The 14,350-nt window shown below is 37.8% G+C and overlaps 1 protein-coding gene across 1 annotated transcript in view; it reads left to right on the plus strand.

Annotated features, from left to right (window-relative positions):
- The window catches only part of vwc2l (von Willebrand factor C domain containing 2 like), a 22,403-nt gene extending 11,543 nt beyond the window's left edge, over window positions 1–10,860 (plus strand). Inside the window, exons 3-4 of the mRNA XM_037686905.1 lie at window positions 4,516–4,645; window positions 10,488–10,860. Of these exons, the coding sequence (XP_037542833.1) occupies window positions 4,516–4,645; window positions 10,488–10,639 (282 nt within the window). The 3' untranslated portion in view covers window positions 10,640–10,860. The remainder of the gene's footprint in view (window positions 1–4,515; window positions 4,646–10,487) is intronic.
- The last annotated feature ends 3,490 nt before the right edge of the window (window positions 10,861–14,350 follow it).

A 14,350-nucleotide genomic window follows, 5' to 3' on the forward strand; every position in this document is an offset into this window, starting at 1 on the left:
GGGAGGGGGGTGGGTGTTGTTTTACTCTTTGTTTCTGGATTAAGTGAACATCACATCCAATGCATTGTTTCTGTTAGGAATGATAGAGTTGTGATTTGTTCAAGGTCTGCACAATGTTTAGGCTGAACTAAACTGCAAAACTACACTGACCCTGTGTCAGAATGAATATATATATATATATATATATATATATATAATATGTTGATGTGGGTGCTTCCATGGCTAGGATTACAATTTTCTTCTAAGTTAAATACAGAAATATAATTTCAAGCATAATTTAAATGTATAGTACTTTAATAGAATCAAGTGTGCACATATTGCCATCCACTTGTTCAGATGATTTGAGAGTCTGTGTTGGTAAATCTCAATTTTGTTCATTCATTCTATCTCCACCGTCTGTGAATTTTATTATAGTAAGGAATAAAGAAATGCGATTTACCTTTAATATAATCACTTTAGATTATATTTCTTTATGAAACTAAATGTGTGTTCAATAATTATAGACCAATATCCTTATTACCACAGTTCTCAAAAATTCTAGAAAAACTGTTTGTGACCAGATTAGATAAATTACTAAACAAAACATTCTAAGTAGCAGTCAGTATGGGTTTAGAGCAAAAAACTCTACATCAATGGCTCTCATGGAATTAATAGAACAAATAACTACTGCTGTCGATCAAAAACAGTATTGTGTTAGTATTTTTGTTGATTTAAAAAAAGCTTTCGATACTATTGACCACACTATTCTCCTTGAAAAATTAAATAAATATGGTATAAGAGGACCAGCATTACACTGGGTATCTAGCTATTTAAAAGATAGGAAACAGTTTGTACAAATAAATGGTGTAAGATCTGACCTGTGCAATATCACTTGTGGAGTTCCTCAAGGCTCTGTACTTGGACCAGAGTTATTTATTTTATATGTGAATGACTTAGTGAATGTATCAGGACTCCTCAAATGTGTCATTTTTGCAGATGACACACATTTTTTGTTTGGGTAAAGATGTAAAACGGATGTTGGACTTGATGAAGACAGAATTTGATAAAATACAAACTTGGTTTAAACTTAATAAATTATCATTAAATTTAGATAAAACTAAATACATGATATTTAGTAACAAAAAGAGAACTGTTGATGATCCATTTAAAATTGAGGGTGTTGAGATTTGTAGAGTTAATGAGATGAAATTTTTGGGTGTAATCATTGATGAACAGCTAACATGGAAAAATCACATAAATTCTGTAAGAACAAAAATAGCCAAATCTATTGCAGTACTATACAAATCAGGGAATTATTAAATGATAAAGCTCTGTACATGTTGTATAACACAATCATTGTTCCACATTTAATCTATTGCATTGATGTTTGGGGGAAAGCGTGTAAAACATTTACAAAACCTATTTTTATTTTACAGAAAAGAGCTGTAAGAATTATCACCAGAAAGCATTAGTTATATTATTATTTTTTTATTTTTCTTGTTATCCTACAACACTAAATCTCATTTCTTTAAACCATCTACTTGTGTCCTAAACCCACTTTTCAAACTCTAGGCTCTCCATGTGCAATTTTCATGACATATCATCTTCATCTTCTTTTTTTGCAAATATATTTTCGCTTATTTATAGTAAACACAATTTGCTCTCTGGTGGACTTGTGCAATGGTGACCAAAGGTTGCAGATGTAAAATACTTTTAGAGCACAGATGTTGCAGAATACACTTAATGACTCAAAATCGACCAGACTTTTGGAAATGATTACCTGGAAAACTAATTCAGAAAGAGCATGTGACTGAGCTTGAAATCAAAGGGCTCTAAACCACTGAAATGTATTTTTAGATGCAATCAAACAAGAAAAATGTTGTTCATGGCAGTATGTTAATTAGAAGTGTTTCCATCTTAAGCAGATGCTTTCAACACTATGTGCTATAAATAAGACAGGGTGCAACATTAGCAGTATGAAAGCATGTTTTTCTAAAAAAACTAAAGCGCATACTTAAATTTGATTTATACTTTTGTGGTTTAAGCTTGGTTTAATTTAACTGAGGAGAGAAGGAGATTTAATAATACAGAAATTGAACACCAGCCAAGTCTGTTTTCAGCCATTTTTTTCCTTTTCCTCAATCCAGCAGAGATTTTTTTTTTCTTTTACATTCTAGTGTAATGTCTATGACTGACAGTCCAATATAAAAAAGAAAAAAAAGAACTCCTTCAAGCCATAAAATTGGTCTGTGGCGACACAGGCGTTAACTGTTGTCAGTGCTGGATCCAGACGATCACAGACACCATTTCCTGGCAATAGAGAACATGCAGCACGTTGGAGACATGGCACACTGCAAAGAAGTGACACCCAGAGAATCTCACTTTTATATAGCATCAGTATTGTAGCTCTAAGGGCAGTGTATTGTACTGTACATCTTTATATTTGTCTTTATTTCTAAAAAGGATTTTATAAGGGGACGAGATGGGGTAGAGGTAGTGCAGCCGACTTGGGACAAGAAAGTAGTGGTTCGACTCCCAACCATTCCCATATCGTGGTGTCTTTAAACAAAGCTGCCCACTGCTCCACCTGGGTGTATCTCGGGTGTGATGGGTTAAATGCAGAGAGCTAATTTCACCATTGTATGGGAACGTACAATGATGGCAACACATACTGTAGCACTTGCTTACTATAATTTGAGCTAAACTACTCAAACTTTGATTTCCGTGTGCCCTGACACCAACATTTTTATACAGGCTTGTTTGGTTATTGATCTAAAATTTGCATTTACGCTCAAACGTGAATAAATTCTTACAAGTTGTAATTTGGTTGAATTATTGCACGGATTAGAACTAATTGTGTTCCAAAAAACAGTAAATAGTTTTAACAGATGTTTGCTGCTGCAGATTGAGTCATTAAGAAAAAAAAAAAAAAACTTGCAATTTTACCGTCTTGAAATTCAGCTGATTGTAGATTAATTCAACCTTTATTTATACAGGTTAATCCCATTGAGCCTCGGGGACTCATTTATAAGAGCGACCTGATTTTAACAAAGAGTGATGACAACAAATACAATAATAGACGATCGTAAAGGATGCGAACAAGTTGAGTTTTTTTTTTTTTTTAACAAATGAAAATAAAATGGTGTTTAAAAGAAAATGTAACAACAACAACAACAAAAAAAAACAGCTAGACTGTAGGGTGGTGTAGAAAACTAAAAACAAGAACATGTCTGCATTGTCCAGAGGACCAGATTGAACTTTTTTGGATTTTTCTACCTGGATTATTGAGCATGCATCAGGATATGTCTGCATTGGTTTTTGCCATGAACTTAGCAGATGTTTGAAGCCACTTAGAGAGGTCAAGCTTGAGAACTTCAGGTCTTTTTGCATGATATTCCAGGAAACAGGAGCCGAGTAGGAGAAGGCCCTGTCTTGAAATTCAGTTGATTGTAGATCTACCTGCTTTGTGTAATAATCCAACCAAGGTTGATTTGGAGGCACGTTATTAGGGAATCGTGGCGCAGATGTTAGTAGAGGCGAGCTTGTGATCGAAAGGTTGCCGGCTCGACTCTCTGGACGGACAACATATAAATGTGGGTGGAAAAGGTGAAGCACCCACACCTACCTCCACCCTCATTTGCCACACTCTCATCGTTGTGTGACTTTTGTTGGCACGTAAGCTTTTTATTTTTGTTTTAAACAAAAAGTTAAAGATTATCTCCTCAAGCTTTTTGTGTCAGTCGGCATCCTTGGGTCCAACATCTGTATAACCAAGACAGACACCAGCTGAACTCAGCTGATCCAGACAAACAGCAGATTATTAGCTACCCTAAAGATGTTATTGTTGAAATTCAAAATAGCTTATTGTTTCATTGAAAAGCTTTTTAATCCTTCAACATGCTCATTATAAACTAACTTACCTACAAAAAAAAAAAAGTATCTGCACTCTTAGAAGCATTGAGATCCTGATAGTGCAAGCCTTGTGTTGGGATGCCCTCAAAAAGCTTTTAACCACAATGAACAGAAATAAAATATATTATGATGAACAGCTGACCTTTAGAGACTTGGAGACAGTTTGTATTTTTCCACCCAGTGTAATTGCATTACAGTTCATTTTCTGGTCAAGTGACTTCAGAAAGATAAAGTCAAGAAACAGGCAGCAGCACAGCACTGATTTACATGTTGCAGAGGTGGTAAGATAAGACTTTGAACAGTTTCCCGAGGCAGTTTAATGCAGAATACAGCAAATGGAAAATATTAGTAACGCTTTAAAGACTTCCATTGGAGGTTCTTTTCAGAGTGCAAGCTTCATCCAAATCTACTTAACGGTTGTTAAAAAACAAGCGCTTTAATAATGTTGGGGTTGTAAATTATTTACTATGTTCTGTGTTAAGCAAGACTTAACTTTCTCATGTGGAGGACAATTTAGGACACATTCCTGTCAACTGTTTCTTTCAGTTGTTCGACACATTCAGGTGAAACCAAGTGAATCATCTGACCCAGATTCTCGGTCTCTCCTCCCTTTTCTGTCCACAGCCGTCGCCCTGTGAATGGTGCCGCTGCGAACCAAATAATGAAGTACACTGTGTGGTGTCAGACTGCGCCGTCCCAGAGTGTGTCAACCCTGTGTATGAACCGGAGCAGTGCTGCCCCATCTGTAAAAACGGTAAGCACTCATTTCCTTTGGAATTCAATGTGTAATTCTTTCAGAGTGATTACCATTTTATTAAACCATTGACAGAAATGTTGTTGATTTGATGTTTGTTTCTTTGAAAGATGGGGATGTAATTAATGTTTTAGGTATTAAAATGATTACATTTGGCCCGTTAGACGCTAATGAGCAGTACTAGTTTTAATTATAAATGACACACTAAGCAGAGTAAACATTAGCCCATTGATTAAAGACATGGGAGGAAGAAGTAATGGGTCCTTAGAGGGCTTTTTATCTTCAAGTGCCCCGGTGCCCTTGTCACACACAACCAATCCCTAAATTAGAATTATAGTATTCCAATGGTTCATTGACTATTTGCAAGGTGAGATGGGTGGCTTCCCTTTGCAAGTAGCAGTCCTGGGGGACAGATTTAGCTTTATAAGTAAAGTGGAATACCTGCATCTCTGCAATATGATCCATCTAGAATGATCAGTTGGAAAGAGCGCTTTGGGTAATATCAAATTCATAGCTTAAGAACATTGATGCATTCCTAAACACACTTGTAGTGCTCAAAGAAGAACCTGATAACTTTTCAAATTGTGTTGCTTCCTTGCTATGGTGTACGTCACTCTTGTTAAAAATCCATCCATCCATCCGTTTTCTTTACCCGCTTATTCCATTTTGGGTCACGGGTGTCGCTGGTGCCCATGTCCAGCAATCACTGTGCGAGGGGCGGGGTACACCCTGGACGGGTCGCAAGTCCATCACAGGGCCACATAGAGACAAACAAACATTCACTCTCTCACTCACACCTAGGGACAATTTAGAGTTACCAATCAGCCTAACATGCATGTTTTTGGACTGTGGGAGGAAACCGGAGTACCCGGAGAAAACCCACGAATGCACGGAGAGAACATGCAAACTCCACCCAGAAAGGCCCCTGGACCGGGGTTTGAACCAGGGACCTGCTCGCTGAGAGGCAGCAGCTCTACCAGTTGCGCCACCGTGCTGCCTCTTGTTAAAAATATTTATTAAAAAAAAAAAAATCTGTATGTGTATTTCACTAAATATCTTTCAAAGTTGGGTTTTATGGTGACTATCCACCAGCCTTAATGCTCATTTCAACACCAAGTTCCTAAGTTTCTGTTTCATGTTTTCTTTCATGCATACCTGCTTTCATTTCAAGACATGCTCACACAAAAAAACACCTACACTAACACGGCTGCAGAAGCTGCCTGAATAGATCTAATTCTGTCTGACAGGACCCAATGACACCCTTGGCATTTCAGGGAAAGCCTGCTGCTTCTAGGCGCCCCAAGGGTCTCTGGTTAGACTTTGGGACAGACATAAATCTATGTGCGAGTGGATGCCTTAAGACTGGGAAGCCAGGACAAAGATGGTACTATGTTTAATATTCGTTTCTGTCTAGGGCATCAAAGTAGATAGGAAAGAAGATAACCAAATGTGTTTTGGTCAATCTAACCATCAAAGTACTTTTTGTTGCAAATGAGAACATGATTGAAGAAAAAGTTTTGTTGTGTTTTTTTGTGGTCTTGATTAATTACTGCATTCTTCATGGCTGCTTTTTTAAATGCATTGCCAATCCAGTCCTTGTCTTACCATTAGAAAATATATGGGTGCTTTGGAAATTAGGTCAACTAACACTGATCAATAAATCATTCAAGCATTAAAAACAAAACCTAAACTAAGGAGGTTACCAATGTTCCATGAACAAAGGACACAAAACTTAGGAGAAATGTTTCAATTGGCTTTTTTAACCCTTCTAATCAGGCCTTTGTCTCAACAAGGCAATTTGTTCGGATTCTTTGCCAGCAAAGTGATTCAAAAATACTCGATCTGTGTCAAGTCTTGGTTCGGTGTTTTAGTTTTTCCTGAAGAAAACCAATTCCAGATGTTTTATAAAGAGTTTATTTAGGTTTTGATACTTTTTGTCTTCCTCTTGTTCATTTTTTTCAGTGACTATGATAATGAGTACAAAACAGCAACACTTAAAGAAAAAAAAACTCTTTAGTAAGATTGCAAACTTATTCTTTAAGAACCACCATAAAAAAGTGTAAGTTCCATGATTTAAAATGGGTGATTTGAAAGAGGACATAAAGCTATCTATAAGGGTGCATTCACACCAGCCCTGTTTATTCTGCTTTAATCAAGCTCTGCCTAGAAAGTCCAGTTCATTTGGGGAGGTGTGAATGCACAATCAAACTCAGATACGGACCAAAAAAGTGCCTAAATACCTAGGTTTCGGTTAAGTTGATGTGAACTCTGGCACACTTCGAATGCAGTGTGAATGCAAGAAGACTGGAGACCGCTCCAAAAGCAGGACGTGGTCTACAGCGCAGGGCAAACAAGTGTGCATTTCTCTTACCTCATACAAAGCCGTCAGCCTCCTTGTGTGAAAAACCACATTCTTCATGGTCTTCTGCCTCATCTTCTGCTTATGCTGAGTCCATTGTTGAAAAAATGACAAAACAGAAATCGTAAAACCGCTAAAATGTGATGCCACTCCATTTTTGTTTTCATTTCCAGAAGAAGAAGAAGTGTACTCTTGAGAGGTTTTTGTGTTGTTTCCTTCAGTAGTTCTTGGTGCAGCGCCACCACAGGCGAGGGGGGGAACAGGTTGGTTTGACTGACTCAGTACAGTGTGAATGCAAACTGCACCAGCTGAAATGTAAACAGATGTTCTGAACATTGGTACCCAACTGAACCGAACCAGACTATCAGGTGTGAAAACAACCTAAGAAGAAGGAAAATAATAAACAGTGAAGGAGAGTACACTTTTCAGAATGTATAATGCTGTTTTCAGTGTAATCTACAGTTAGTTTCATAACAATCTGCACCTTTATGCGTATGACAAAAACATATTTTATGGGCACCAGGCCAACAACGACCTAATGACCCTCAGCTGTGAGGGGAGATAGAGGGGTTTGCATACGAGTTTAACTCACATAAATGGAGCAACTCACCTCAGTTTTAAAGCTTGAAATTCTGCACTGTTCAGTTTACATTGACAAAGTTCTTCAAAATTTAAAGAAAAATGTCTTCAAACAAAACAAACAAAAACAAAAGTCCAGACATTTTTTCTTTTATAAAATAATCAGCTAGTAAAACACTGCGAGCACTATGATTTTAACCAATCTACTGTTTCATTTGAATTAAACTAGAAAGTAGAGAACACATATAAATAGTAATATACATGTTGATTTTTATGTCCTATACATTTAAAGCTAAAGATTTGTTTTAAATGGGACAGTAATTTTTAGGATTATATGTAACAAGTCGCTCAGTAGCTGGCATGTTTTCATGGTACAGAAAGTCAATGTGGGTATTTTCTCATACAGGAAGTACTTGCATAGTTTTTGTTTGTTTCTTTCAGCTGTATCTGTTCAAATATACTTGGTGTGTAAAAACTGTAGCTCACACTAGGAAGCTGGAAGCTGCATCCTTTGATTTCAGTGATGTAGAGTGCAGCCACCATAAATAAGCTCTTAGAGTGGCGAATACAATGTGCGAGGCAAAAAACAGCTTATCGACCATTCGACAGACTCAAATATATATCGAGATCATGCGTCACACTAGATTTTATGTGACTGTATTGATTCGGGGATGTAGAATGAGCTTACCTTTTTGGATTGCTCTAATCCAACAGAGTTATTATTGTTACACAGTATTGAAACAAAAACAAGGAACCAAATTTAGAGAAAAAAAACTTACTTGAATTATATTCAGTTGCACCTTTATAGTGCAATTACTGTTTTTAAACAAAAAAACAAGATCTGGATAAATTATGTCTGAAATTAATAAAGAAACGTTTTGTCCATGTAGTTAATGGCATTCAGTACTGCTGAAGAAATTAACTAATAGGTTCCAACTAATCGTTGACTCAATAATACTTGAGTCTAATGGGGTTCATATGGTGCAACATGTATTTTTAAAACTTTATATGACTATACATATATGTCCAAGTACATTGACATCTGAAAAAGCTTTCATCTACATTTAGCTTAGTTAATATTCTACTATCTTAAGGTTTTTGGTTTCCCTAAATTTGCAAATTAATAGACTTATGCTTCTGGGGTTTCAACATCTCGCCTCAAAGTTCTGTTTTTAAGATATAGATTTTTTTCTGTGAAAACACCAACAAAGTGCAAAACACAACAAAAGAGCCCACCAGTGGAAATGTTTATATTTGAGCTTCACATTCACCACGCTCAGCTCAAATTTCTATTATAAATTATACATTGAAGATTATTAATGTTCTTGAAAACATGTAGTTTGTGGATATAAGTCTATTTTCAGCGCATAAATGACATAATTTTCATAGATCAGTTTTAATTTTTTCAAGAGGTAAAGACAAACATGGTAGGGAACTTCTAAAACACCAACAGTCACCTCCCACCACAAAATGCCAGTATCCAGTAACAGTTTTGGAACAGTGATTGTGCATCATTTCTGCGGTGACAGGAAGCTGAAACAATGTCCTTGTGTCTCCAAACATATCTGGCTGTAAAAGTCAACACTTGGCAGCAGCACTGGTCACACTCGTCCATTTTCCATCCCTTCTGAGTTTGTCTTGTAACCTGTGCCAGCTGTCCACAAGCTGATCTATGAGAACTAAGAATTGGCTAGACTTTTCTGGTCTCCTCTGAGCTCACATTAAAATAATTAAACAAAAAGTTTTCAATCAGGTACAAATAAAAGATTGAGATATCTATGCTTTAACAAAGGTTTAAGATATAGCCTAGTTATCTTGTTTGTGTAGTTATTTATAAATTCAAATCATTTTAAGTGAAATCCTTCATCATCTAGCCAAATGCAGCTCTTGACACATACGCTCTTTTGTGGAAAAAGCCTAAATTTTAACTGAGTGATGGGATCCAGTCGGTCAGTATATAAAATGTATTGCAAATATTTTCAGATTGAGTGCCATTTACACATCCCACACTAAGCTATCTCACACTAAATCAGTTTTATAGGGGCGCCAAAATGTCTACGAGTACTGGCCGTGGAAGCTGCTCTGTCTTCAAGAATTATGGCACATATGGGTTTTTATAAGAGGTCATAGAGGAGTCTTGAATCTGGCAGGTTTTACTGAGCTGAAAAGTGAGAGCAATCCTGTGTCATCCTCACAGCAAATTGAGCTGCTGATTGCTTAATTTAAATGAACAAAACTAGGAGAATTCCCTGCACCTTCTGGCTCTTGTGTCTCAAGAGGTCGCAGGAAGCGATGCACGCCCTCAAATCTGCATCTCTACCTACTGAAACATTCAAATACATGTTTTGTGTTTTAGTGGTACACAAACACATTATAGAGTTCCTCCCAACAAACAGGAATTCGCAGAGATGAATCCTACCAGGCTTTGAGGACTAATCAAATGTCAAATTTATTCTGAACACTTTATTGGTTATAGAAATTAGTGCTTGGGAAGAAACTATAAGGAGTCCGGTGGCCTTTCCTTACAGAAGTGAAGCGAATAACACCACCCTCCCTATGTCCTCCCAAAGCAGCTTTCTGCCGCTTCCTCTGTCTCTCTGCACTCCAGCCTCTCTGTACTGCCAAGCCAGTGCCTGGCAGGCTTCTCTGCTCACGGTGCATTAGGATGCAAAGCGCTCCATGTCGAGGGAGAAGGGGAGACTAACAAAAGCGCTTTAGTGTTGCAAAAACAAGCCCATCGGTGCATGCCTGTGAAAAGATCTGTGCGTCTGCGCTGACTCCCCGGATCACTCCGCAACCCCGCTGCAAAAGAGAAGCTCTCTGGGGAGATGCATCCTTTTCTTGTTGTTGTCACTCCTTTTTAACCATCTCTCTACCTTTCTTTCTTCGCTTCCCATGTGTCAGGTCCAAATTGCTTTGCTGGAACAACGATTATCCCAGCTGGGATTGAAGTAAAGGTGGACGACTGCACCATCTGCCGCTGCCACAACGGAGACTGGTGGAAGCCAGCGCAGTGCTTGCGGCGGGAGTGCCTCAACGGCCAGTCGTTGTCATAGAGAGACTCCATTGCGGACGGTGGATAAGCTCAGGCAAGGCTCTGCCTACTGCACCATTTTGTATGATTGACAGGGCAGGAGCACAATTCTTACAAAAAAAAAAATAAAAGGATCACAAAAAACAGACGGCGTAGAATCGAAGATATGTTCTGTTAAGCTTCACACAGATACAAATTTAGCCACTGAGAAGAAAATGGAACTTGTCTCATGGCTGTTTCCACCCTGCAGTTGTACTTGCCCTATATATTTTCAGAAGTTGACTTGGTGCTTTCGCTCTCAAAGTTTCTAAGCTCCTTGAAATCTTTCCTAACCACTGGCAATGTTCAATTGCCCATGTCAATTTCTGTAAGTATGTCATCAGCTTGTTGTAGATGTCTGTCACAACCACAGAGGTGTTGTAAAGTTCCAACAGCAGGAAAAGACGAAGCAGGAACAAACAGAAAGCACACTTTACTGCACTTTTTTTCTGCTTGTGCTACGACTGACATTGCAGATGAACTTGAGTTTCAAATCACTCTAAAAGCCTGTTTACAAAATGCACATTAATGTATGTCTTCACAAGACTTTTTAATCGGTGATTGCTTACCTCTACATGTTTTACCTTTATTTCACTCCAAACCATTTTTTGTCACTATACCAGCAGTACAAAGAGAAAAAAGTTAGTATACTATGTTTAGCTGTAGAGCAACTAAGTTGGCAGCCACTGCACCTATTGAACGAGCAGGAACTACATCAAAAGAACTCTTTGCAACCTCTTCCAGACCAATTGGTTTTATTGTTTTTCCTCTTAGGTCCATATCCTCCCAAATACCCCCCACTAACTAACTGCTTGAAATTGTTATCAAAGCAGTTAGTGAGCCAAGAGCAGCCCACTTTCATTTTCCTTAATCAGGAGTATTCTGTGATAAATCATCCAGCTGGGTGCTTGGCGCAGCCTGCATGCTGGGCACATTCAGCAAGAAACCAGCAGACAAAAGGAAGGGATCTGCATATGGCGTAATGTGTTTAGGCAGCATTCACGAGTGTAACATCCATGTTAAGAACCATACACGGCATTCATCCACTGGTTCGGGCCCAGTTTGTCACTCTGCACCCACTGAGGCACTTTAAACCTCATATATAAGCCTTGATAGATACAAAGCTACCACCTTTACTGCAGCATATGTAAAAACTAAAGTTTAAATTGACCCTTTTTCTAGAAAATGTAAGAGTGTTTCCACTAAAGTGGTGTCACTAAAATGGTTGAGGCTGTAACACACAGAGTTTAATGTATTGCTTTGACATTTTTTTCAGACCAGAGTGGCTGACAAGTGGTCTAGTCTGAAAGAAAAAGCAGCCACCTAGGCCCCATAAACAGGAACATTTTGAGATGATAAATACTAGTCATTAATTCAATGGTGAATTTCTGTTAGCTTGTGCCATTCATCACCAGAACATTTTAAAAACTTTTTTTTTCATTTCTAGAAAATCTGTTTCCGTTAACCTTTTAGACCCTATTCCTGTGCAATGATGGATGAGCTGCTTAATAGCAGCTTCTAGCATTCTGTAATAAGACAGAAATGAACGTAGGATTAAAGACCAACGGCTAAAAAGGTACATTACCTTAAAAAGCACTAAAACTAATTTTAGAAAGAACTCATAGTCTGAATCTATCGCATAGCAAACATATCTGCAATGAAGAAATAAACAAAACGGGGAAAGAGATTTAGCAAAGTTGGTTTTAAGAGCTACAATAGAGTTTGTCATTTTTACTGTCTAGCTTCAGTGATTTAGTATCTTTCAGGGTGCAAAGACAGACCTAATTTATCTGGTGCGAGGTCTGCATGCTCATAAAACAAAACTGACACAAATGTGGTTTATCAGTCACGGCCTTGGTGCTCCCGACATTCTGGCATTCTTAAAGGAGATCCATGCATCATAATTACTTTAAATGCCACATAATTATTCAACTTGCACATGTTTACAGAAGAATGGGGGGAAATTGCTTTATAGAGGGGTCACAACAGGAGTTGACAGGACTCAAAGGCAACGTTGCCACCACAGATGCCTTATTGCTGCCGTTTCAGATAAGATTCACAAAGCATGGCCTTTGGCATCGCTCAGAATAAATAACCCAGACTGCTTTAAGTTTTTCACTTCTCTGCGATTCTCTACTGTCATGCACTGCCCCAAAACTACCATATTCACTGTTTTATCTGAAGACATTGAAGAATAAAAACAGCTAGTGGGTTCAACATAAGTACAAGGACAAGTAGAGTTCATTCACAGCTGAAGCTCAAAAGACTTGATCTAAAAACACACTGACATTTGATAGAAGTAAAAAAATTAAAAAAAGGAAAACTGATACAAAAGTGGCAGATGTGATTTGCAAGCCAAAGCTCGTTGAGCCTTACAGCAACGTGACTTTGTACTGATCGTTGTCAGACATGCACTTCCTGTTTCTGAAGTGCACTGTTTAGCAAACTAAACTGTGTGAACAATGGCTTCCAATTTTCCCGACTTCGGGAGCTGCTTTCATAGGGTGGAGTGGCTGTCAACAGAACGAGGCTCACATTAAATGTTCCTCCACGCATCAGAGCTGAGTTGCTATCTGCGCCGCTCCCAGAGAGCAAATGCAACAGCAAATCGTATATTGAAAATTGGCTGTAAAGTTGATGCCAGAGACTTTTCGGTTTCACCGCAGCAGATGAGATGCAGCAACGCAGCAGGTCTGCTCTACTACTGCACGTGCTGCTCTGAACGTTAAGTCCATTTTCTGCTTAAACGAAACAAAAATGAACATGCAACCGTAGGCAGGACAAAAGAGGCTGCCTTAAAAAAATATATCAGCTGATGCAGCACACGTCTGTTTTCCACTGTCCCCGAGCAAACCTGAGAAAATTACATTTCACCTTGCAAATTTGTGAAAGATCAGCCATGCAGTCTATCTCTGTTAACTTTCTGCCAAGAAATTTCTTTTTCTCTTTTTGTGTTTGTGAATGTCCAGATTATTCAATCCCCCCCCCCCCCCCCCCATCATGGAAACACAAGCTTGTACATGGGCTTTTGTACAGCTTCACCCATCACTCACTTTTTCCATGAGACACCGACTTACTGTAGCTGGAAACGATAAAAGATTGTTTTATTTCGCACTCTTATAGTTTCTTTTTTTTGTTTTTGCAACAAAACTGTTACATAACGTGTGCCTGAAAACCAACACAGACGTGGTAAAGAAAGATTAAAACACTGTTATTAAACAATCAATTGTATTATTTTATTATTGGGAGCACCAAGGAGTTTTTACGTTTGATTTATGTCCAAAATTATTATGAATATATTTGCTTGTATATAAATTCTTACTCCTTTACGTTCAATCTCAATAATGTCTAAAATTCCCCTTGGTGCTCCACATGTTGTTTATATGTAAATATCTTCAAATGTAAAATGTGTATTCTGAAATCTAAGGTGGAGTAAAAAAAAAAAATATGACAACAGAAATAACAAATGCGTATTATTCATTTTGACAAAAAATGGTTTTACATGGAGAGACTGTGGATTACCTTTTTGTGTGTGTTAGACCTGTTTAATATGGAGAACATAACCCTGTTTAGACCTCAGAATGCTTAAAGCAATGATTTAGTGCTTTTAAAGTTGGATTTTATGGAAATTTAAAATAAAAATATATAATTTACTCAATCTAAAAAATTAATTATGAGATGAGTGATGAGCCAA

Source organism: Nematolebias whitei, chromosome 13 (assembly GCF_014905685.2).
Source record: "Nematolebias whitei isolate Nwh7 chromosome 13, NemWhi1, whole genome shotgun sequence".
In the NCBI taxonomy this organism is placed as follows: domain Eukaryota; kingdom Metazoa; phylum Chordata; class Actinopteri; order Cyprinodontiformes; family Rivulidae; genus Nematolebias; species Nematolebias whitei.